This window comes from Ruditapes philippinarum, unplaced genomic scaffold (genome assembly GCF_026571515.1).
Source record: "Ruditapes philippinarum isolate M1 unplaced genomic scaffold, ASM2657151v2 ctg3497_1_1_1_1, whole genome shotgun sequence".
Lineage (NCBI taxonomy): Eukaryota > Metazoa > Mollusca > Bivalvia > Venerida > Veneridae > Ruditapes > Ruditapes philippinarum.
The window spans coordinates 17,128-43,016 of record NW_026857874.1 but is presented as its reverse complement, the minus strand read 5'-3'; the positions used below and the strand labels follow the sequence as shown (position 1 = coordinate 43,016).

The window sequence follows — 25,889 nt, the reverse complement described above, 5'->3', positions numbered from 1 at the left end:
GCATCTTTTCGGCCCTTTTCGTCAAGCTGGGATAAGAAATAAAGATCACTGGCACGGTGTCCCATAAAATTTCTTTAAGTAATCTGAACCAGTAAGGTAGATTGTAACTAATTATTGAATTTATTACTTCACAACACATTAACAAGTGACTAATTGTCTCAAAGTAGTCAAGCGTAAAGCAAGTTGTTATCTTGATACATACCGTATTTGGTTTCAAATCGAATCCATTTTCAAAAGCGTTTTAACACATTAAGTAGAATTTTATCTATAAGTGTGCAAACGGCATTACAAATGCTTTTACATAAGTGAAATATATTTTTCTTAAATAAGTCTTAAATTATGCGTTAACTTCGTAAAAGAAAACTTCATAAAAGACAGAGAAAAATTCTTTTGAGTGTAATATAAAAATTGGATATGTTTAAAAATGGGTACATTTAAAGCATTCGTTGCCATAGATTTTGGCACTTCTAACACTGGCTTCGCATTTTCATTTCCGTCAAATAAGGATAAAATATTTCTCGCAATTGAAGAGTCACCGGAAGGAAATACACCCGCGTCTGAAAATGCTGATGGTTCCACGATTCCTGATGGTGAAGTGGCACTTTCATCTATCCATGTTATCAAGCTGACAGAGAACCGGGTACCACCCGTGTTATTGTTGAATGCAGACGGAACCATAAATGCGTTTGGAAAACCGGCGGTAGACAGATATGCACAGCTCGTTCTAACTCATAGACACCAAGGATATCGCTACTTTCACAATATCAAAATGGATCTATACAAAATTGATGACTTGACACACGAGTCAGAAATTCAAGACAGTCAAGGAAGAAAGATTCTCGCTATAGAACTATTTTCAAAACTAATCCGACATATTGGTAAACTTGCTTTGAGGTCTATGCGCGAGCGACTGCCAAAAGGCGTGAGGATTATTCCTACATCGGTGAATTGGACTGTGAGCATTCCAGCAATATGGTCCGACTCGGGTAGACAGTTCATGCGCGAGGCTATTGTTGAAGCAGGTATCCCACGTGACAGAATTCGATTGGTTCGCGAACCGGAAGCAGCAGTTATCTTTTGGAAGTCAAAAATGCTCAAATCACAAGACGAAAGCGAAAGGAAGAAGTTTTCTGTTGGAAATAAGTATATCATCGCGGATCTTGGTGGAGGAACAGTCGACATTTGTGTTCATGAAATTCTTCCTGGAGAAAGATTCAGAGAACTCCATCGAGCGACCGGAAATGACGTCGGTGGAAATTCGGTTGACTTTATGTTCATTCAATTCATGAAGAAAATAGTAAGCGAAGAGGTTTGGAAATGTTTCTATTGGCCAAAATATTTTGACTTTGTTAAATTAATGAGAACATTTGAAGTGATTAAAAGAAACATTGCCCATGAAACCAAAGAAATCGTTATTGAGATTCCGTCATCACTTATTACAATCGCAGAACGTAATTCAAACCTAAAATTTTCTGATATGATAAATGCTATCGATGAACATGAATTCGTAAGTTTAGAAGGCGAGGCAACATTGCATATTAAAAAAGAAATTATTGAAAGTTTCTTTAAACCATCTATAGATGGCGTGTTGCGCATGCTCAGGGATATTGTTACAGGAACCGGAAACCAAGTGAGCAATTTATTGCTGACTGGTGGATATTCGTCATCAAACTATGTTAAAGAAAGTATCCAAAGAGAAATGAGCTCGATGGTCATTTCATCCGTACCAGAAAATGAACTGGCTGTACTCAAAGGTGCTGTTTTGATGGGTTATGAACCGGATGATATTATAGAACGAAGATCTAGGTTTACTTACGGATTTGCCGTTGCGACGCCATTTAAGGAGAAAGAACATCCGAGGAGTCTGCAATTCTTCAGAGATGGTAAAATACTTTGCAGAGATGTTTTCCAAAAAGTTATAGACAAAAATCAGCTGCTAAGAGTAGGTGACAGGTTCAGAATGGAGACCAGAAATAATGACCGGAAGTTCTTTCAGTTCAAACAACGCGACGCATGCGCGCAACTATTTCGTTCTACTGCAGACGATCCAAAATACTGCATCAAAGAGGAGGGGTGCACCGAGGTGTTCACAACTAGAATTAAAGCTCCGGTGAAGGGATGGTCGGAAAGGCTGTGTACAGATTACGTTCTTGTTGTAGGGGATACAGATTTCGAAGTTCAAGCCTATGATATATTTACTGGCGAAAAATACTCAACAAAAGAAGAAAATCGAATGATGAAGCCATTTCATTTAGCTTAGCACAAAGATGCTCTAATCACATTCATTTTGTAACATGAATTAAAGCTTAAATTACTTTTAACTTCATATATAGTCATGTATGATTTCTGGCAAGTGCTATAATAAAAGTGATTTATTTATTCTTTGAGTTTTGACTGCATCAATTACATCCAATCGGTTTTCGACTTTATCTTTATTTCGAAAGCATATGGTCGACAAGAGGTATGGTTGCGTCCGATCTTACGCAGACCTGACACCGGAGGTGACGAAGAAATCCGAATTATAATAAACTTCATATATGCATATACATGTAATTTTATGTATGCAAATTAACAACTCTAGGACATGTTAGACCGGTCTCAAACTTGAAGGTTTGCACGTTTTCCATGTATTTCCAGACATCTTGGAGACACTATACTACTATTATACGTGACGTGTTGTAAATGGTGCGCTTATAATTAACACGGGAATCTTGTAAGACTGATAAACCATTTTCAGGTTCGTTTCTATGATACAGGGTCTTTCTTCTTTGTATTATATTAGCAATCTAATGTCCAATACTTATTCATGTATCAATTCAACTTATACATAATTAGTCATAATTTATACATACTTAGTAATCAGTTCAATAAAGCATTAGCTTTCGACATTTTGTCTTCTTAAGAAAACTAAAATTGACGTTTTTTGCTTACAAAAATTATACATGTATCTAATACACGTGTTTATAAACGAGTGGCACATAAAAACAAATCATAATAACAAAATAAAATAAACAAAACGTGTATTTATTATTCTTTCGTTAAACTTCAGCTATGCTATAAGGGGACAAACAAATTCTGCGTGCCTAACGCCGAGGGAATAGCTTGGTGCCTTGGCTCTGCTTATCTCGACCTTTTCTGGGTAATGAGCCCCGGGTCCTGGCTTTTTCACGTTGTCTTGTGGCATGTAGCACCGATTCCTAAGTGAGTAGTTGGGTGCTCTGGACATGTAGACGTCGTTTTCAACTTTTTTGGTATGACCCGGTCCTGGAGCATTCGCCAGATCTTCCAAATAACATCCGATCTTTGAACGACCTTAAATGTATGAAAAATCATTCAAATAAAAACAAAAATTAACAAATTTCTTTGATTTTTGAAAGTCATTCATTTTTACATAACTCTTAAATAATCTGGTGGATTTGCGTGTTAAATGGATTTAGGACAACAATACAGATGCAAATGGTTCAAGCAATGGCTTTGTAATGGTGGCGAAAGCTAATCGCTATAGGTACAAGTGGCTTTGCGATGGTATATGACCGATCATTTTTGTTTCCTCTTTTATTGATGGGGAATAAATACATCGGCGTGTATGTCTATAGACCTTTCAGGAAAAATGCCCAAACATATCTTGCAAGTGTAATAGTAAAATGTTTATGACACTGTCCCTTTATCAGTACATGTATACATATACAGTGTATTGTAAATGATTTTGGAAAATTATGATCAATAACTAATTAAGCATAATTATTTAAATGTTGAATGATAAATATAGATAATCGAACAGGACATTTGCACTAGCAATAGAAATTATGCTATTTTAAAACAAATATGGACCTGGTATTGAATAAGATGGAGTCGAGGTCTTGCTTGGTTGTGCCGGTCCCAGCACAGTTGGCAGCATGTAGTTGCTAGGCGACGGATTATGATCCAACTTCCGGAATCTCGTCCTTAACCCGATGGAATATTTAGGGGCAATCTTTTCACCTTGAGGATGCACTTTTTCTGGGTAATAAGCCGAAGATGCCGGTGTCTTGAATTTTCCTGCTCAATAAAAAAACCCACACATTTAATTCATACAATAAAGTTAATAACAATTTCAATGATTGACTGAAATAAATATTCGTGCCAGTAGACCTGTGCATAAGGCCTATAGGTTTAACATAAGAAATTGCCGTGAATAATTAGAATTATCAAACTTTGGATGAAGAATATATTTGAGTGTACATGTATAACATTTCATCGCACCAATGAATGAAACAAAAGGAAATTAATATTTAGAGGATACAACACTGGCTGGGGCGACATCGAGGGATGTTTCATCTATAAAAATGTCGAGGCCGTTAGGCAAAGACGATTGCTCGAGATGTGGCCTAGCCAGTGTTATAGCCCCGTAACTAACTTGTTTCATATATAATAAATGTTTTATCGCTGTTTTTGTAACAGAAATCAACAAAAAATATTATGTTCAGTGCTTTTCCCTCTCTTGTGCTCTTTCCCTTTTGTTTTAAATCTTAGAAAGAAAAGAACCAATACCACCACTCTGTTTTTGCTACTATACCACGCCCCATTTCAACATCTGTAAAAAACTACATGCATAAATGTACACTGCTATAGAAGAGGTGCATAATTTTATATTAGGCACGGTTTTTTTTCTATACGAATAAATAAACTGCACTGTTATCAATACAGTTTTCAAATCCTCATTGAAAGTGTACTGAATATTATGGGTTAGTATTAAGAACAAAGAAAAAGTCCCTAGCCATGCAATAATGAAATGATATAAACAAACTTACGTAATTCTGAATGCCTGGAAAGCAAAGAATAGCTAGGTGTTCCATCTTTGCCATTACGGGTCATCTGTGGGTGTACGAAATAAGCTGGACCAGGACTGGCTTCTGCGAAAGAAAAGATTTGCTTTGATATCCAAAATAAAACTACAGTAAAGGTCAATAGTATCGCTCACTTCTCTCACCCGGCATTCTTCCCTGCTACAATTTATAAATACTATGCAAAGAAAATCGTGAAAATCGCATACACAACTTTTCGGCCCTTTTCGTTTCACTTCAAACAAGGAGTAATCGGCGAGATCATGACAAAGCACTTTTCAAGTTTTGTAGCGATGATAATCAGGCTGAAAACGATACACCCCGAGCCTAAGCAGCTATACAGCATAGTACTAGAATATAATTAATAATTAAATGTAATTATTAAATGAAGAAACAAGTACAAGAATGAAAGCTTCTTTACAACTGTGAAAATATTCTTACTTTTTTCGTCTGCATAATGAAGTCGTCTGCCAAATGAGTAGGCTGGTTCCATTCTTTTGGTAGCATCATGAGCCTCATACCCGACCGTTGATGGAAGACCATATCTGCCAGGCCCTGGCCCTAAATATAAATAGAACAAAAAAGGAATCTGAATAGCCTAAAGAGAAAAAAAGGAAAATGATATACTAGTATCTAAAATCTAAATATAGCAAGTCTCTCAAAGTTAAGTCATAATATTCCCTATCACGCTTCAAGCGAGTTAAGCATTTTATTTCTGGCCGGAACAATGGAGACTGTGCAGTCAAATAAACAAGATGGTTACAAGAAGCACGCGTGACCTCGGCGTCAGGCTTTCCTGCGTTTAGTATACCAGTATACATTTCCATACGAATTTTCGTAAAATAGCACCATTTTTGGAAGCCCACGGTGACAATTGTTTCCGAATTGGCAAGTGCAATAGCTTTGGGGGCCTCTTTACGGCATTATGAGACTCATAAAGCTCGCCCCTAGAAACCTGACCGCAAGATGCCCGAGTATATTAGAATACAGACATTTGAATTTTCGTATAAAACACCAATTTCCGGAGCTTTCATTGGTTTTCTTATCGGTTCGATTTCTTTGCAATTTACAGATTTAGACAGTGCAAAAGTTGAGGACCTCTTTGCATTAATGTAAAACGCATCGCGTGACATGGGCGGCGTTAGTAGGTGTGCCCTATTTTCGTCAAACAGCACCATTTTCAGGAGCGCACAGACAGTGACCTATAATTCGTTCTGATTTCGTTGCGAGTTAGAGACAAGGCAACACGTCAATAGCCTGGTAGGTTCCTTTTATATAAATTAAGACTCAAGCTCGTCCAAGAAACACGGTCGCCAGATACCTGTAAGTTTGAAAGAACCTGCTAATGGGAACTATCACTGGAGAGGTGGGGGGATAAATTTATACCTTTATAGCTATATAGAGGAAGTAGGCACGAATGCTAATTTTAAGGATTGAAATGATGCTGTTTTTTTAGTTTTCAACCTCATTTAGATAGCTCCAATTGGGTTACCTAAGTTTTTGCTTGAAAATATGATTAGGGTGTCAAAAGCTAGTAGAGTTAGGCTTTTTTAATAGCCATGGGTGGCCATTATTCGTTACCCTAAGCATTTTACAGTGCTACTTTGATATACCATATTTTCTCATGGTCCGAGCCTTTCAATCCCCTCTCTTTGTGCATGTCGCAATTACCCTGCCCGTTATCAGGACTGTCAACAACTGGGGAACAGCTGCCGAAGTCCTGACTTCAGAGACGATGAGGATGGTGTGCGTGAGCCCCTAGCACAGATCGATATCATATAGATCTACGGCTTGTAAGGCAGGCCCTTTATATATATATTCAACAGTCTTTATGATAGAATAGATGACACAGATCTTGATTGTGACGTAACAGACGATGAAATCATGATAAGTGTTAATTCCTTGAAAAATAATTGCGCAACAGGAGTGGATGGAATATGCATAGAAATGTTCAAAAGTACTATATATTTAACAATACCATACTTGAATAAATTATTCAACAATATACTACATACGGGACATTTCCCACCTACCTGGGCAGAAAGCATTGTTACCCCAGTACACAAGAAAGGAAATAAATCCGATCCGAATAATTACAGGGCAATTTCTGTAGGAAATAGCTTGAGTAAAATTTTTATGAAAATCCTCGCAAATCGTTTGACCAAGTGGGCAGAATTGAATAACATTATAGATGAATGCCAAGCTGGTTTTAGGAGTAATTATTCCACTATTGATAACATTTTTAATCTTCAATCTATAGTACAAAAATATATTAGTAAATCAAGAGGACGATTATATGTGTTTTACGTTGACTTTCTTAAGGCCTTTGACAATTGTGTACATTTCAAAATATGGGAAAGCTTAGAACGGAAGGGAATATCCCCTGAAGGCAGATTTCTAACGTTATTCCGGAATATTTATTCTCAACTTCGGTCATGTGTAAAAGTATCAGGACCTACGATGAACGGGCTGACTGATTTCTTTGAGTGCGCCAAAGGAACAAAACAAGGTTGTGTGACGTCATCAATCATTTTTAACCTATACATAAATGACCTTGTGAAATACTTAAATAATAAATGTCAAAATGGAATCACTATCTCACAACATACAGGAGAGCTGTATTGTTTATTATTTGCTGATGATGTCTCCAGTTTTGCCGACACGGCTATAAATCTCCAAAGACAAATAAATGAAATAAGTAATTATTGTGCTGAAACTGGGATGTGTATAAACCTTGATAAATCTAAGATAATCGTTTTCAGAAATGGCGGTCCACTAAGACAATATGAGCATTGGATGTATAATGAAAATGAAATAGAAGTTGTCAATTGTTACAAATACCTAGGAGCATACTTTACCCCGAAACTCTCATGGACTAAAACGAAAGATGTACTAGCCATACAGGCGACCAAGGCTGTTAATGTTATTTATGCTTATCAGAAACATTTTGGTTATTTTAGTGTTAATGATGCTTTCAAACTATTCGATGCTATGGTAAAACCCATTTTGACTTACTCATCAGAGATTTGGGGATATAACACATGTCGACAGATCGAAAATGTGCATATATCATTTTGCAAAAGGATAGCATGTTTAAATCAAAACGTTGCAAGTTTCTTCGCCCTTAGTGAATGCGGACGCCTTCCAATTAGTGTAACATATATGTCTAAATGTGTTAAGTACTGGCTGAAATTAACGGAAATGCCACAATATCGGTTACCAAGACAATGCTATATTATGCTTAGAAACTTAGATGAACAAGGACGAATCACATGGGCAACTCATGTTAAACGCATGTTATTTCAATTAGGCCTTGGTTACGCATGGACAGCGAACGGAGTCGGAAATGTTAATACATTCATGCAAGTATTTAGGACACGAGTCTCAGACTGCTGTAGACAAGAGATAATGTCTGACATTAATTCATCGCCTAAAGCAATTAGTTACAGAATTTATAAAACATCTATTTCTGACGAATGTTATTTGTCACTGAGTATGCCTTATAAATATAAACGCGCATTAGCAAATTTTAGATGCAGTGCCCATGACTTGAAAATTGAAACAGGAAGGCACTTAAATATTGACAGAGAATTTAGATTTTGTTCATTTTGTCTTAAACGTAATGTGTATGTTGTGGAAAATGAAGTGCATTTTTTGATTGACTGTCATCTGTACAACGACCTTAGACACAAACACTTAAACTTTTGTAATTGGAATGTGATTCTAAACAGTAATGAACGCTTTAATACTATAATGTCAGAAACAGCGAAAGACAATATTAGAAAACTGGCAAAATTTATCTATGAAGCAAATAGTTTAAGAAAACTTCAAATAACTGAACACATTTAAACATATATATTGTAATGTTTTTAATTTATTTATGTGCCATGAATTTGTTGAAACGACTGTTTCTCTATGTAACCAATTACCTTTATGTTTAAATATTATATATAAATTAATAGTTACCTCTTCAACACTGATATTAATCATATTGGCATTTGTACATTATATGTTTAATTAATATTACCTTTATTTCAACTTAAATATTCAATTACCATTAAACTAATTACTTGTAAATATACTCATAACTATGTCTATTATATATATTTATATCTCACTCTTTGTTAAATTAAAATTCTGAATGTATTTTGGGCTGAAGGCCTTATATTACTAATAAACTCATTGTCATTGTCATTTGCTTGGCACCAACAGCCCTTTTAAGAGCTATCTCGCTATCTCCTTTCATAGTTGTATCAAATCACTACATACATTGCCAGCCGTCCTACAGCTCAAAATTCATATCATGGGAAGTAAATTATCACCACTTTGTGCCTCAAAATTAGATCTACCTCTTTAAGGGCATGACTGGTGACATGTCCGGGGTCCGTACTCGTCAGCAGATGCTGCTTGTTATGCCTCAACGGGCGGACATGGACCCTTTATTAAACAGAGACCTGTGTCCCTACATACAGATAATCCGAGCTTTCTATGTTGAAGCTCTCTGATTTACTGTTCAGTAATTATAAACGGTTAGATCTTAGGCTACCTAACACAATGGTCAAATGCAAAATCGAATAACTAAATAACCTTTACCTCTTACTCTCCCTTCAATCGGTCTATATTTAGACTTCGGTTGCATTTAAAACAAAAACAAAATTTGAAAGCTGGCGGGAATTTAACTATTCCACATCACGTGTTACCAAGGTATTCATTCGGTGATGTTTTGCGGTTATCAATTCACAACGAAGTCACGCGAAATCTCGTTAGACCTGCGAGTTCAAAACACTTCCTATTTTGCCAAGTTTCACTTTATATTCTGTGAATTTTATTGCATTTTAACAGGTATTTCTCAAAGAAATGGAGCGTTTTGTAGTGCATATATTTTAGATTCGTCATTACAGTAGAAACTTTGCGTGTCATTCGTGCATTATTTGTAAAACGACCAATCTTTTCCAACGATAGCGACATGATCATCTGACCAGTTGGTGGGTGGGGTAGACACTCTTAGACATTTACCAGTTTACAGGGATTTATAAAGTGCAGTATTAATAATCGATAAGTGGAGATCGCACCAAGTCTGATTAAACTTAGTTTGTAGGATGTAGTTATGTTGGAGACTTACTTAAAGTTATGAGATAGTTAATGATGGAAATAATAGATTGCACTATTTGCGCAATTGTGTGTGTTTTTTTGCCATGTTTGAGCAGAGATGTAGATAATTTATTTTGAATTATAGAGTAGACTTCAATTCACATTTATGGTGTCAAGACATCAATCATGTAAATTCGACTTGCATAGGAAGCTTTAAGCATGTAGACACATTGTTGAACAGGCTAGTGAAAATTCCCGATCGGGCTTGTGACAAAAAATAATATTTATATTTATAATGTATAATATCAACAGAAAGAAAAATAATAGGTTACTGTCACTTTTGTGAGAATTATTTCCCCTTTTTCATGTTTATATGACACATAATTTTTGAAGTCCTTAAAAAATATGTTGCAATGTAAAATTCTTAACAGAAATGTGTCCAACATCTTTATTTTGCTCAAAATTATTGCGCCAGTACCTCTTTTCTATATATTTTTAATTTAATATTCTGTTTCTTGCATAAATACTTTGATGATTCTTTGACACTGAACATTATTCTTTGAAGTTTCCTTTGAAAACTAAGTGAAATGTATGCTGACAGGTGTTGGTGCAATGATTTGGATCATAAATAAGTTAACCCATTTTGTTTTATACTTTGTATATGATAATATATAATATATATTTTTAAGGACTTTGAAATATATGTTATGTAAAGATGAAAAAGGGGAAATAATTCTCACAAAATTGACATTCACCAAATATTTTTCTTTCTGATTATGTTATACATTATGTTCAATAAACAAACAAAGTTTAAAAGAAATCTCTTCATTATTTTTCTAGAAATATCAGGGTTTTACGGGACGGAATATTCTGCGTCCCTATACGCATAAATTTTGACATGTACGCATGTAAGTTATCCACTTGCGTCCAAGTGTACGCACAAAAATAATCCTAGACAGTAGATATTATTGTTTCTGACCAGACATGATTTTATCTGCTTTCTTCTCGAAGCTCACAAAATTCCAGTTAAAACATAATACAGCGAGCAGAAAATGCTTGCATTTGTTTATTTTGGAAGTTAACATAATTGAAATCTACTGCGCATGCTATTGGCATTATAAGTGCCCACTGCAGAAACTGATGACATTTACAGTGCAAGCTACAGTTACTGATGACGTTTACCGTAAAATCTATTTTAGTTAGCTGTTTTTGGTTTTTCTGTGGCTATATTTAGACGGACTATTTATAACAGGCAATTACTGTTGGTTAGCGTATCCAATGTCGACGAATGTATTTTGTACAGGAACGGCGATAATAAAAAAGGCAGTGTTTTTTTGCAAACTTATTTTCATAGTGTTATAGAAATTAAGTCACTGGGTATGTAATTATCGGTGGTGTTATGAATATAATGGTTTTGGCGAACTTAACTTATGAGGAGGTGCAAAAGTCGTTTTGTCAGCCTTGTGTTATATGATATTTTTTAAAAACACAACATATTTGGCTGACTGGTCTGTAAAGACATTAAATGTGAGCTAAACTATTTACAAATAGATCAGTACAATTTTCAGTCTGTTGGTGTAATCACCTTATCAATAACAAAATATGCTACTTAAACTTGACACTCCAGCCACTGAAAGACTAAGCCTTGGAAATAGCACATGATATTATTGTAAAGGGGCTATAATTAAAACCTAGTGATAACAGATATTGAAATTACATACTACTTATGAGAACAGTACAATATACATGCATATTTCTTACAGGGCAAATAAATGATTTTAAGCAAAATTGAGTGGTTTCATAGCCTTTTTAGTGAATATAATTTTGGACCCCTAAAATTTAGGTCATGGACCCCTACTTTCGCAGGCTGTGCATCCACTGGACCCCTAAAATTTCAAAGAGATGTAAAACCCTGAAATATGATTTTTTATGTCATTAGCCCGATCGGAAATTTTCACCAGCCTGTTGACTACGTTCTATGTAACACCTAGTACTGAGTAATGAATGTATGGTTTCTTGATTAAGGAAACCAGTGCTTGTCCCTGACCGGTTTGAACCCACACAGCTAGAAATCCTAACAATTCTTCCGAAGCATGATTTAAGTATTGTCAGTCTTCAAGGTTTTGTAGGCTAACTAGACTTTTAAAAACCTGGTTGCAGACCAATCAGTAATCTTGCCAAGTGCCTCAAGTTGGATATGAGTAATAATAGTACCTGTTTTGAGTTATATAATATTTCTTATATTTCTACCTGAGTAGAACCACCAACGTTTCGTAAGCTAGCTGGATAGCTTCCTCACATGAAAGAATCTAAAGTCCCTGTGGGATTTCGAACTCACAGCGGCGAGGGGCAAGTGGTTTCAAGTCAACAGCCATAACCACTCAGCCACAGACGCCACATTGCCCAATTCATGCACCTGCATGATCAAAGGCCTAGTAAGCCTATAAAACCTTGAAGACTGACAACACAGTTTTTTACACTTAAATCATGCTCTGGAAGTATTGTTAGGTCAAAGGATTTTGTTGGTGGCATTTCAAAATGACCTGTTGTGGATTGTTCCATAGTAATATATTCTTTTTTATTGCAGGTAATATCAATAAAGATGCAGATATGAAAATGATCAAACTATAAGCATGGGAGAAATACAAAATTCACAGGAATACCAAAGCTTTAGAAGCTCTGTGCCACAGAAAAAGGTAGATGTTGTAATTTGTTTATCCATTATAGACAATATTTTTAAAATATTCTTTAAGAAGTCAGTTTCTATTTTGTATTTTTTTTAACCAAATATTTTAAATCATGTAATTTTCTTTGCAGGGTTTTTTCACAGCAGCCCTGCCCTAAATTTGGGGTATATTTGCAAAAGGGGAAGAAAAAAACTTTATGTAAATTCAATTATTTGGAAAACTGCATGATTTTAAAGAATTTTTTTTGGGGGGAAAACAGCCCCTGCTGTAGAAGGAAAGTAAGCCGTGCTTGGATTTGTGTTAAAGATTTATCATGCTCTGGAATTTTGTAGTTTAATTATTCCTTTTCATCACGATTCTTCTATAGTTTTTAACATTTTTACGTGATTTGGAATGAAATAAAAATATATTTTCTCTTACGACAGGAAACAATAAATTCATTATTGAACCTACGCTCATTCATTATCCTCTATTTATATCACAGCTTGTGGTAGATGATGATGATAAGAAAGAATGGACGATGTATGACACAGGGCCGAGACATATAAAATGTCCGTTAATTTGTTTACCTCCGGCTAGCGGAAAAGCGGAAGTGTTTTTTAAACAGTTACTGCAGCTGTCGACAGCAGGATTCAGAGTCATAGCAGTAAGCTTTTTGTCTTTTAGATGTACCTGATTTTTACTTTTGTCCTTCGGCTTGAATTTATTTATATCACAACACTCATAGTAGTAAGACTCACAGTCAAAATTTTGTGAGCTTTTCGAGGTTGTATTTATCTTTATTCTACAATATAAATCAGGGAGTTCTTTTCTTCGATCAAAATAAAAAGCAATATATGAATTTGCAATGGTATTTAGATACATTTATGATATACATGTAAACATAATTGTCCAATGAAAACGAATTTTACAAAATGTGCAATATTATTATAAGAATGATTATGCATGAGAACAAATTTGAGAACAAATTTTCTGTAAAAAAATGCCAAAAACACATAGAAATAGTATGTTAAGTTTAAAACATTTGTATATTAATCAGAATATACATATCAGACTCAAGCAATATGTGTTAAATATATTACCATACAATATGTGTAAATATCTTATCATACAATATGTGTAAATATCTGATCATACAATATGTGTAAATATCTTATCATACAATATGTGTAAATATCTTATCATACAATATGTGTAAATATCTTATTGTACAATAAGTGTAAATATCTTATCGTACAATTTGTGTAAATATCTTATCATACAATTTGTGTAAATATCTTATCATACAATATGTGTAAATATCTAATTTTACAATATGTGTAAATATCTTATTGTACAATATGTGGAAATATCTTACATATGCTACTTTGCAGGTGGAATATCCAATTTATTGGACAATGAAGGAGTTCTGTGAGGGCTTTAAGAGATTGTTAGATCATTTACAGTTAGATAAGGTGAGCTTCTATAAATCTATAAATAGATTCATAGTGGGATATATGAAATAATTCAGTTTGTATGAGAAAATTGTTTAGTCTGATAATATGCACAGTCTGATAGTTTCAAACAGGGAGATCTTTTCCCCCTAACTTGCTGAATGCAATGCAATGGACTAGACTCCACTAGTTCTGCTTTGAAATTGGCAATGTCCATAGAATAGTGTTCTGATATCAAACTTCTAAAAATTAAGCAGGAGATAGTATAGATCATTCTGTACAGAATGTGAAGGTTGACTGTGCTCTATGCTAGTGACATCTGGGGGTTGTTTTATTTTCATCGGCATGGGCGCTCAGAAAAAAACACCCAAAGAAAAACATCCCAAAACAAAAAAAAATACTAGAAAACACAACAAAAATAAATTAAATTGTTGGTTTCTGAAGTGTTTTTTTTTTTGCATTATGAACGTGAAATGCATTTAATTACCAATAGACATTTTCAAATTTAACCTTTTCCCTTATATAAGCGTGTTTCGAAGGCTTTTTGCCCCCCCCCCCTTTTTGAGGCCTCAAACAGTGAAAAAATGTCCTATTTAGACCCCAAACACTTTTTTTCGTTTGAGATATATTGTTAAAAAAGTGACCATTTTTTCGGCGCCGTCCCCCATCCAAATAATACATCAGGGGGTTGCCAGAAGGGGGATGTGCCCCCTTCTGTTTGGGGGGTTTGAAGGGGGGCGGAGTCCCCCTCATCGCCAAGAAAATTTTGGACTTGTGAGAGGCTTAAAATGACCCCAGGTTGATCATAAAGTAACGTGTAACCAACGCTGAAAAGCCTTTGACTCTATCTCAATCCATTGAGAAGTTGCAGCACTTTGAAATAAATTTTGATGGAAAAAATCGAGGCAAAATAGTGATTTTTGGCAATTTTGAGATGTCCCCTTGTTGCCATGGTAACAGGAAATTTAAGACTGAGCATGTCGTTACAAAGGCAATGGTCCAGTCAACATTTGTGCCAAGTTTGATTAGTATTGAAGCATTTTTCATAGTTTCATAGCAGTTTGAACTTGTAAGAGGAGGCTTTTCAGTTAAAATGGCCATTTTTCACGATATGCTCATGGGGGAAAGGGTTAAAGCAAAACATGTCCATGGGAAGGCAAATGGTTAAAAGGTCATCAGCCAGTATTACTGCTAAAATTAATATGACTAAAATAATTTGATGTAGACTTGAGTATAAGTGACAGGTAATTACTGTTAATTAGCGGGATAATTGATTACTAGTATTGTTGTAACAATGACAGTAATAGTAAAATCATACACCTGCACATTAATAATAGGTAAAATAAGGCCAATAATATACTATAGTGGTGTATAGTTTCATTGTCCTATTCACATGAAGTAAGTGTGATTGAGTTACTGGTAGGCAAGAGTTATTTATTATAGGAAGTAATGAATAGATCGTCATCTTAATGCAATAACTAGTTAACTCCTATTAAATTTAGGAGGACTTAACCCTTTATTGCACTAAGGTGACAAAATGTTTTTGAACCCTTAGCCGGGTATGATTAAATCATCAATTGAGACCACTGTCTGATCATGGTCTGCACTGTTTGCTATTCAGTCAGTACTTATTTGGAAAATTTTCCCAGAAAATAATGAATGGATTTGTCCAGATTGGCAAGTCCATATATGATTTAAAATATTTAGTATAGTAAGAATTGGAAACACAGTAAGTTCAAGACTAATGAATACGAATTGAAACAGACTTTTGACTGTATGCATATTACCATATTTAGTTTAGTTTAATTTGATATTATTTTGTGATAGGTTCATTTATTTGGTGCTTCTCTTGGAGGATTTTTGGCACAGAAGTTTGCAGAATACACCCACAAGTCACCTAGAGTAGCTTCCCTTATTTTGTGCAATTCTTTCTATGAAACAAGCATTTTTCAACAGACAAATTCTGCTCCAACGTAAGTATATAAATCTATGGATTTATGTAAATTTTAGGTAAATTTTGTTAAATGTTTAAATGGTATAACACAATGTTTAATAAAATATTTTTATAAAATTTATAAACTGTAAAATTGGGATGTTTCCGTAAAAGACTAAAATGTTGTAATATAGAAAGTCTCTGTTAATTAAGTTATTAACACACGAAAATGGTTTAATTTAACAGAGTAAGATGTTTAGGAACAAATATTATGCTACTATTTTAAGTACGCTTTTTGTGCACATGCCATTTGCTCTTCAGGAAATATATAGAGGATATTCAAGTTTTTTCTATAAATACATGATTTATTTTCATCGAGTGGTATGAAAATAAATATTTCATGAGTGGCGGTAGCCACGAGTGAAATATGATAATTTTCATGCCACAAGATGAAAATAAATCATGTATTTATAGAAAAAACTTGAATTTTCTGTTTATTACATACATTTCTCTTTTTTGACATTAAAATTTGAAAAAATTTCCCTTAAATTTTGCGTATTGGCAGAATTTAATAGAAAGTAGTCCGGCAAGACACCAGTGAAAATACGGAAAATATGTTTCACTGCAGTGAAAAATAAATTTTTACAGTGAAAATACGGAAAATGAAAATACGCATTTTATTTAATTAATATTTCTCAATATTTCATTTATAAGTATATAATAAACAAATATATTTCTTTCATACAGGTATTTTGGAAATATTCGTTTTCAAAATTTAAGCAATAACTTTGTAATCTATAGGTAGCAGATATCTAGCTTGATACACTTTAAAGCAGTTGAAATAATGAAGTCATTTAAGGAAGTGTAAGGTACAAACATTCTTCCCTATCAGGCAGGATATTCTGCTGTTTACACCTGTGCTAGAAAGACGTGTCTTACAGACAGGACCGGACAAGTCCTGTCCTTTAAATTATGTCATTCAAGGGCGTCTTTTGTGAATTAATTTAGTTTAAACGTACACGTATTTTATTCCTTTAAATTTTTACAATAAGTACAATGCAAATATATAGAAAGAAAAATATATATAAATACATTTTGAAAGAAAAAGGGTTGAACCACAAGTTCAAATAACATTAGTAAATCGGTCCGTCCCTAATTAATTAATTAATTGAATTAATTGCTTGCTTAGGTTGACAACAATTTGTCATTATGAACGAAGTTGTAAATTCATAATTTGCTACTATAAGGAAAAAGTGTTAAATGAAAATATTAGTTTTTGTAATATGTTTTATATGTAATATGCAAGAAAAAGAATGAAAGACTGGCTGTCAACACAGGCTGGAATATCTAGATGCATTTGACTGTTTAGTGGTTGTTATCGCTGTAAACAGTTACCCTCTGGTTAGATACACCGGTCTTTACCTGGAGCTGGCGTAAGATTCTTATAGTCTAGGACACTTTAAGCTCAACTATACAAAGTATATGGAGAGCTGTCTTACTCAACGCCACTTCCATTTTCAGATTTCTGATTAAAGTTTATCGTCATGGTGAATACCTATTGAACATTTGAGTTCTTTCTTGATAGTGATACAGGAATACATTTATATCAAATTTTTTTTTTTTCCAGTTATGTCTTTTCACTGCATCCAGTATTTAATTAGTCCATAGTACTGTCTCCTCTGACAGCTCTTGGAGAATTAAGGTGTATTATGTTTGAACCACTGTTATCATTTATGCAGTTAAGATATTTTGATACTGTCACACAGGTTTTGGATGATGCCAGCGTTGTTTTTAAAGAAGATGGTGATGGGGAATTTTGACAAGAGTCTAATGGACCCTGAAATAGCTGATTCTATTGATTTTATGGTAGAAAAGGTTTGTATTTGTAACACATAATCCCCCTGTTGTGCATTAAACCTTCCCTTACTGATTTTATAAAATGTCTCTGTAGTTAATGATTTTTGACATTTATTTACATGCACTTGTGACAGATCTTGGTTCGGGGCGTCCGTGGCCAAGTGGTTAAGGTTGTTGACTTCAAACCACTTGCCCGTTACCGCTTTTGGTTCGAATCCCGACAGGGACTTTGGGTTCTTACATGTGAGGAAGCTAGCTTACGGAACGTCAGTAGTTCTACTCAGGTGCCCGTTTTTGCCTGAAATAATGCACGGGAGGGCATCTGAGGTCTTCCTCCACCAGAAAAGCTGGAACGTCACTTTATGACTTATACTGTGCCGGTGTGACGTAAAACCCAATCAAAAGAAAAAGATCTTGGTTCAGATTATGTTTAAAGAAAAGAATTTGCCTAGTATTTGTTGAACAATTACATGCATATACCTGGGTGGAAATAACGTTTGGTTGAGTTGGTTATGGTTTCTATCCAAAAACCCAGGGATCATGGGTTTTGAGCCCTGCCTAGGATATACAATGTAGGTGATTTTGTTTCCCCGAGTTGACACCAATACTGGTAAGTTATAGGAAACAAACTTGAGAAGAGTGGTTCAAAAAAGCTTTCACACAATATTGAAGATTGTCCAGATTGAAAAATGGACAGATCTAGACTTGTAGCAAACAAACATTATTTGCTGATTTGGATTTAAAAGTGTAAAAAATGCACATTTTCTGTTTGTTACAGTTGGACAGTTTAACGCAGCAAGAGTTGGCATCTCGTTTAACCTTGAATTGTATGAATTGTTATGTTGAACCACAGAAACTTTCAGGAGTAGAAGTTACGATAATGGATGTAAGTATGAATGTTATCTTAGTCTTACTGTCCGTTTTAAATTTACCTCAATTTGTTTCAATTTTTCATGAACAATATATTGAGTCTTCTACTGTAGGTCATTGGGTGGTAATTGTTACCCCTGATTTCTTAAATGTCACTAGAGGCCTTGAATTTAACCTTTAACTTAGATATCTAGGTATTTTAATGTTGGTACTTCAGTCAGCTTTATGGATAATTAACTTGAACAAACATTTCTCTGTAGCATGCCTTGAACCAACATTTGCAATGTGCAAGTGTGTGTTGCAGGCTTTGAACCAACTGGCAAATGGAAACTGTCTGTAACAGGCTTTGAACCAACAGGTCCATTACTGTCCTTGGTGGACTTGAAACATGACTTTCTGAAGCAGGCTTTGGCAATCAACATTGGCAAGTGTCTGTGACAAGCATGTTTTAAACTAACAGTTGCAAGGAATGACAGCCAGTGGCAGGCTTTCGGCCAAAATTTGTTCCCTGTGTGGCCTTGTAAATAACAGTACACTTGTCATTAAGCCAATGGTTTGAATGAAAATATATAAACAAAATAGCCAAAGTTTTTTTATTTTGTAGATCATGCAGTGATATATCTGTCTATAATTAGATATCTGTCTATATTTAGGTATTTGATGACTGTGCCCTGTCACAGGAAGTAAGGGAAGAGATGTACAAATGTTATCCCAATGCTAAACGTGCTCATCTTAAACATGGCGGAAATTTCCCGTACCTTAGTAAAAGTTTGGAAGTTAACATATTCATACAGGTATTATATGGTATTCATTGTTATAAAGATTTTTGACAAGTTATATGATGTAATAAATGTCAGGTGATCATCAGGTATGGCGGAATTTCTTCTTGACAGTTGATCTTAGACATTGAGTCCAATGGTTTGATTCAGTAATTATGTGTGATTAGAACTTGGTCACTTTTGGAGGATTGGTTATGATTGGTTAGTTTTCAAGGCAAGCAGGTTAGGTATACCGACCCTAGAGTTATGATCAAAGATATGATACCAAACAGTTTGAGTGAGATCATATTATAATTCTGTTTAAAAACTATAGTGATTTATAGAATCTCCTTTCTGTACTATACAAAGAAATATATAGCAAAGACAAATGCACAACAGAACAAGAATTTCAAGATTTCACCCTAATGTTAAACTAATAAGTGTCATTTGGCGCAAGTGTAAATGCCTGATAAACAAAAACCCCTATAAATATGATGTAGCTTTCTGCTTAAGGAGTTTAGTAGGTCAAAAAGCCAAAAAACATAAAATTTGAAATTCTTACATAGATCAAGCAAAACACTTTAAATGGATAGGTCTGGAAAGGAAAATTAAGAAATATGTAAGGAAAATTAAGAAATATGCTCAGAATTTAATTGAAAATTGATTTATTGTGTGATTATAAAACTAATTCCGAAAAGCATTGCAACGTTTAGCACTATAAAAACGTGATGATGGAATGGTCTTGAAATTTGCTTTTGGTCAAGACTTACATTCAATGGTACATACAACCAGTCTAGTCATGTCTATAAAGCTCATCAGTGAATTGCCTTTAAATGTAGTCTTTACTTTTCCAGATTCATTTAAAAGTGTTCGACGACACACAATACAGTGCTAAATCTGTGATACAGGACGAGAACCGACCGGGGTCCAGCAATAGTGTAGAATGATAAAACTTGTACTTGCCGGGAACCAAAAATGAACAAACATTTATATAAATATATGTATCAGATAACAGGCAGGGTGTAAATATACAAATGTATCTATTTATTTGATATGTCACATGGTACAATACAAGAGTACCTTGTATATGTGTGGCAAACTGGCACTAGGTGCTGACTTTTCATTCAGAAGACAATGTTTAACAATTAACCTACTGAATTTTTGTAATGGATTTGCCCAGCTTTGAATTTGGAACAGTCCATTTGAATATTAAGGGGTTTTAAAGCTGCATGCCTCCAGATGAGCGAAAATATTTCAATAAAATCGAACTTGAGAAAAATGTACCAAGATTTTAGGAAAAATATTAAAGATTCAAGTAATATTTTACATGTTATGTGCGATTAATGACTGATTTTTCAAAATTTATAACTTTATTTCTACTGCGTTACTAATGCAGTAGGTGCTATTTTTGTATATTTTGTCCTTTTTTTAGTAATTTACGTGGATTTTAAGTGCCATTGATAATGTGTAAATTGCTTTTTTTTTGGTTATTTCACTAAATAATACTTTTTAACACATTTTCAAAATTGACATGAAAATTAGCATGAATCTGGAGGCGTGCTGCTTTAATGTCAAAATACAAAAATGGAGCTACCAATAGTATACAGTCTGGTCAGACGTCAAAGATGTGTCCCCTGGCCTGGCTTGATACTGGTGGAGTATGGTTTCATCAGGGTAAGGGTTAAAGCCTTCTGATTTGTTTGGAGCAACATGTTTAGAGCTTTCATTCTTAGTTTAAAGATATACTATGCTCTAAAATTGATATTAGAAAATATTGATAATTGCTACAAAGTATCTTTGTACATATAAAATAAACAGGTTTTGACATCACACAAAGTAGATTATGTTTTGTTAAAAATTCTACGCACCAAGTGGTCATAATATGAATATAAAGTGTCATTTGAAAAACTTGCAGCTTTTTAAAGAAAAGACCAACTTTACTTGACTTGTACTAGGGAAAGCAGCTTCTCATACATAGTTTATTCATTCTTTAATTCAAATGAAACATATTCAGTAAGAATTTCAAAGATTTCAATCAAGTTTCTATAATTAAAATTTTTTACTCAAGGATGAGCATAGTATATCATTAAATACATAAGTTTTGAAATTGTTCTGCCTCTGAAATCATACATTCACTGTTCATTTGCACATCTATATTTATAACCTTGGATCCAGTTCATACTTAAATTAAGAAACAGGAAGTGAAAGAAAGTTACACGGCATTTTTGTTCGTTATTTTAGATTTGTCCTAAAGGTAATTGTATGAAAGTTTTATATTACACAATATTGTGCACTACAGCTTTTAAGAACTAAAATCTGGTGTTAAATGAAAAAAGAAAAACTAAAAATTTGGTATAATTTGTGTAGTTTTATGAAAATGATTAAGTTGATTCTATATGATAGAAGTGTGTTCATGTATATTCATGTATCATAGATGGTACATGTAAATATATTTGATAAGAGCTATTCATGAGTGAAAAGAGTGTTTAAGCTCTTGATATATTTTCTGAGCATTATTTAAAGTTTGTAATCCTTAAGTGCGGCTTTAAACAAGGAAACAGTAATGATCCACGCAAGTAGCATAACTGTGTCATGCATTGTATCCAAGTTACCTCCCATTAATGTACTTCAATAATATAGTGCTTTTAGGGGCATGTGTGTTGATCAAATGCAAGATATTTTTAAAAAATATCTGTTTTTTCCCCCATTGTTTTAGTTTAGTTGATATTTTTGGAAAATACTCATAGGATAAATATTATTTTTTTGATTAAGATTTTTTTTCTTTTCTTAACTCCTTTTCTGTTAATTTGAAGGTATTCCACTTCTGGTGCATTTTATGCTTCAGATTTTTGCATTTCTAACAGAAACAACCCTTTACATTTGTGCCATTCCTCCTGGTGTGATACCATATTTTCTCTAATAAATATCTCTAATAAATGTCCCTCCCCTAATAAAAGCCCCTTGCCCGTTTTTGACATAGGAAATGTAAATGATAGAAGTTTATTATAAAACCATTGAAATAAACAAAAGTATATAATTAAAATCTGTGGAAAATGACACAAAAATAGTAAAGATTCTTTTTATGTTGATGATATATAACATTTTTCCTTCCTATTTTAATTAATGCCACCCTTTTTAGAATATGTACGCCCTTCAGGGGCTTTATTAGAGAATATACTTTAGATATTAGGTTTTGTAAAATAGCTATTTATTCTCACATAAGTTGTAAAATAGACCAAGTAATAGAGTAAATTTCATCTTTTCTATGACCTTGAGAAAGAGTTTTCTTAGTTATTCCTTGATAAAATTAATGTATATTGGTCTGTGGGCTTTTACAATTCTGTGAAGGGAACCAGATATTACTATCTTGTAACTGATTGGTTGATTCAAAATTGTTGTTTTTGAATCTGACCAATGACAAGAAAATTTACTGTTTTACTTTTGTTGCGTGAGAATTCATGAGAATTCACTTTTGAAGGATCATACTTTTGAACTTGAGTTAAATGCCTGTTAATGAACAAAGTTACATGTTTTTTTTCTGTTTATTAGTGCAATATGATGTTTTATTTTTCTGTTCATAGTAAGATGCTTGCAAGTACTGATGATGTGTTATATCATCGCCTTAGTGCAGTAACAGGTTAACTCCATTAAACTATGTAAGACTTTAACCCGTTACTGCACTAAGGTGACAATATGTTGTTTTTAATGATAATTATGATTTTTGTCACTGGCATTCCGATGTAGATGTATGATTTTTAACTTGTTTTATTAAGTTTATTTATAATGCCCTTACATCAATAGTTTGGTGTAGGGGGTGGGGCCAGGGGGCCTGTTTTTCTGGACCTCTTGTCAAGACATCTGCGAAATCTGCACTCTGGATGCGCCTTTTGTTGTTCATTTTCTATTCTTAGAATGTCTGATGTTTTAAAATGATGTGTACCTTCATTGAACTTGAATTTGAAGTACAGAGATTTTTACTCCCAAATTCTAGTATAACAGAAAGTTAAACTGTTTGTAACAATACAATGAAGGATTAAGAAGCTATTTTAGTTTTTATGTTGCTATTTTGTTTGTTGTTATTGTTTGTTTGACAAAAATTTGAATGCCCATTATATAATCTTTATTTTTTCATGCCTGTAAATTGTTAATAACACAGCTTGATTCTACATATGTATTATCAAAATTGTTGTAAGAAGAAAAATGCAAGCCCTTTCTTTTAAGCTCACCTGTACACAATGTGCTCATGGTGAGCTATTGTGATGATACCCCCTCCGTATAATATTTTAAGTCAGATTTTTAGTTTAGTATATGTACACAAATACACTGGAGATTACAGAAAACCAACTTTCTGGAGGTTTTGTGTGGCAGAAAAATCCAAACTTTCTGGCAGTTTTGTGTATAACAGAAAACCAACTGGAGATTTTGTGTAACAGAAAACCAACTGATTGGAGATTTTGTGTCACAGAAAACCAACTTTGCAGAGGTTTTGTGTAACAGAAAACCAATTTTGTAAAGGTTTTGTGTAACAGAAAACCAATTTTGTAAAAGTTTTGTGTAACAGAAAACCAATTTTGTAAAGGTTTTGTGTAATTTTCAGTGGTTTTGTAAGGCAGTCTGTTCAAGTTTGACTGTTTCTGTGATTTATTTTAAAAATTAAAGGAAATGATTTTTTTTTGTTGATTTTGTTGTGATAGAGACAAATTTGTACAGATAATTGCTCATGCATGAATAAATGTTTGATAAAAGAAATATAACATATTTTTACAATAAGATATTTATTGTTGGTCATTCTTTGACACTACTTTTAACATTGAAAACATACTGTGGGTTCATACATATGTCAAAAATATAAAACCACAAAATTTGTTAAAAAAATGTGGCTGTACTGATAAGGAGAGATCACTGTGTAGGACATTGATATATGTGACCTATTTGTTGTCCAATCAATAACTTGGGAAAGGAATAAGCATTGGTTTAATATCACTTGGTAGGGACATTAGTCATGTCTAGTGGTGATCCTTATTGATTTTGAGGTAAAAAAACTTATGATTTAGTAGGGACCTTGCTTATGACCAGTAGGTGCTATCTGTTGATATGATAAGGTCAGAGTCATAATAACAGTGTTTAATTTCCTTGTCTTAGAGCTGAAGTTTATGAAACTTAATAGTGTCATAAAGTAGTTTGGCCTGAAGGAGACTTACCGCTATATAGGTAAATTTCACAGTATATCATGAAATACATACATGACATATGTTCTTGTCGTTTTCCTCAGTCATAAGTCTGTGAAACTTGCAAGTTGTAAAACTTATATTATTAAAAAAATTTTAGTATGTTACTTTGACAGCAAAAAGTGGGCATAAATTCTTACGGACACATTTCCAGTTGTATATTTAACAATTTTAGCCAGTATACATGTTAATTACATGTAGCAACTGATCAAGCTTACATGAAACAAGGTCTTGCAACTATTAATAGTATTAATAGGGTAAATCTACAAAAATATGTTTGGGCCCCGTACACAAATAGCTTTCCAGGACATGACTTTCTGGGACTAACAAGCACTGTGGTGTCATATGAAGTAACAGGGTAATTACTCAAGTGAGTAACTATAGGGCTCTAGGTCAATAAGCTTCCAAGGTTAAATTCTTAATGGCTAAATATACAAAATATATAAAAATAACGTAAAACAATAACTGTCTTTAAAGTGTTTAAAGCTATAAATCTGCTACCTGCAGTCTCAAAAAATATTGTTCTAGTTTTAAATAACTCCAAAATAGCTGTATGAAAAAATGATGTTGGTATTTTTTCTACAAAGCTAATAGCATATGCACGAAATCATTGCTAAACAGTTAAAAAGTGTGCCACAGAATAATGTTTTAAAGCGGAACGTTCTATTCTGATTACATACAATATTAATTCATGTGTGCTAAATAACAGAAACATTCTATGTTAATACTCTTTCAAGAAACCACCACACGATTATGGAAGCAACATAATTTTATTTTTATGAAATTTTATAAAAAATTTCATCGGTTTAAGATAAAGTTTTATGCCCTTTTACTTAATATGGATAAAATTGAAAAGAGTTAAGACGTGAAGTTTCACATTTTTTTATTATTTTGCACATGTCATAAACAGTAATTATTTTTCTTTAAAAAAAAAAAGCATAAAATTTCAACATAGATAAAAATGCAATAATGTATACATAGTATAAAGAAAATACTCTTTACCTTTATACGTTTTTTTTTTACTTTCATGTCAAAGGAAAATTGCTGGAAAACATATATATCTGGTTTTAACATTTTAGAAATTTATAACAGAAATAATCCATTTAAAAAGTATATGTAATTATTGTAAATCAAAACAGTGCACAAAATAAGAAACTAAAGCATGGTTCGTATGAAACAAATTTATTTCTGAAACAAAAATTTAAGGCT

At 33.5% G+C, this 25,889-nt stretch overlaps 3 protein-coding genes across 4 annotated transcripts; 2 read left to right on the top strand and 1 right to left on the bottom strand.

Annotated features, from left to right (window-relative positions):
- The first annotated feature begins 424 nt into the window (after positions 1 to 424).
- LOC132751311 (heat shock 70 kDa protein 12A-like) lies at positions 425 to 2,260 on the top strand. The gene has a single exon (XM_060741474.1). The coding sequence runs from the start codon at positions 425 to 427 to the stop codon at positions 2,258 to 2,260; it is 1,836 nt and encodes a 611-aa protein (XP_060597457.1).
- Positions 2,261 to 3,008: 748 nt separating this feature from the next.
- Positions 3,009 to 9,567, bottom strand: LOC132751315 (ciliary microtubule associated protein 1A-like). The gene is made up of 5 exons (XM_060741477.1): positions 9,417 to 9,567; positions 5,265 to 5,384; positions 4,791 to 4,892; positions 3,832 to 4,038; positions 3,009 to 3,312 (listed from the first exon to the last, which is right to left on the bottom strand). Exons 1-5 carry the CDS (start codon positions 9,460 to 9,462, stop codon positions 3,050 to 3,052), a joined length of 738 nt encoding a protein of 245 aa, XP_060597460.1. The 5' UTR covers positions 9,463 to 9,567; the 3' UTR covers positions 3,009 to 3,049.
- Positions 9,554 to 24,224, top strand: LOC132751313 (maspardin-like). Of its 2 annotated transcripts, XR_009628667.1 has the most exons (10): positions 9,554 to 9,665; positions 12,502 to 12,610; positions 13,086 to 13,247; positions 13,975 to 14,055; positions 15,862 to 16,007; positions 17,734 to 17,842; positions 18,603 to 18,710; positions 19,348 to 19,488; positions 20,307 to 23,806; positions 23,936 to 24,224. XR_009628667.1 is itself a non-coding variant. In XM_060741476.1 (9 exons), the coding sequence occupies exons 2-9, from the start codon at positions 12,548 to 12,550 to the stop codon at positions 20,397 to 20,399; spliced, it is 903 nt and encodes a 300-aa protein (XP_060597459.1). In that variant the 5' UTR covers positions 9,554 to 9,665; positions 12,502 to 12,547; the 3' UTR covers positions 20,400 to 24,224. The 2 variants fall into 2 exon arrangements, 1 of the variants encoding a protein (XP_060597459.1); XM_060741476.1 differs by having other exon boundaries at positions 20,307 to 24,224.
- The last annotated feature ends 1,665 nt before the right edge of the window (positions 24,225 to 25,889 follow it).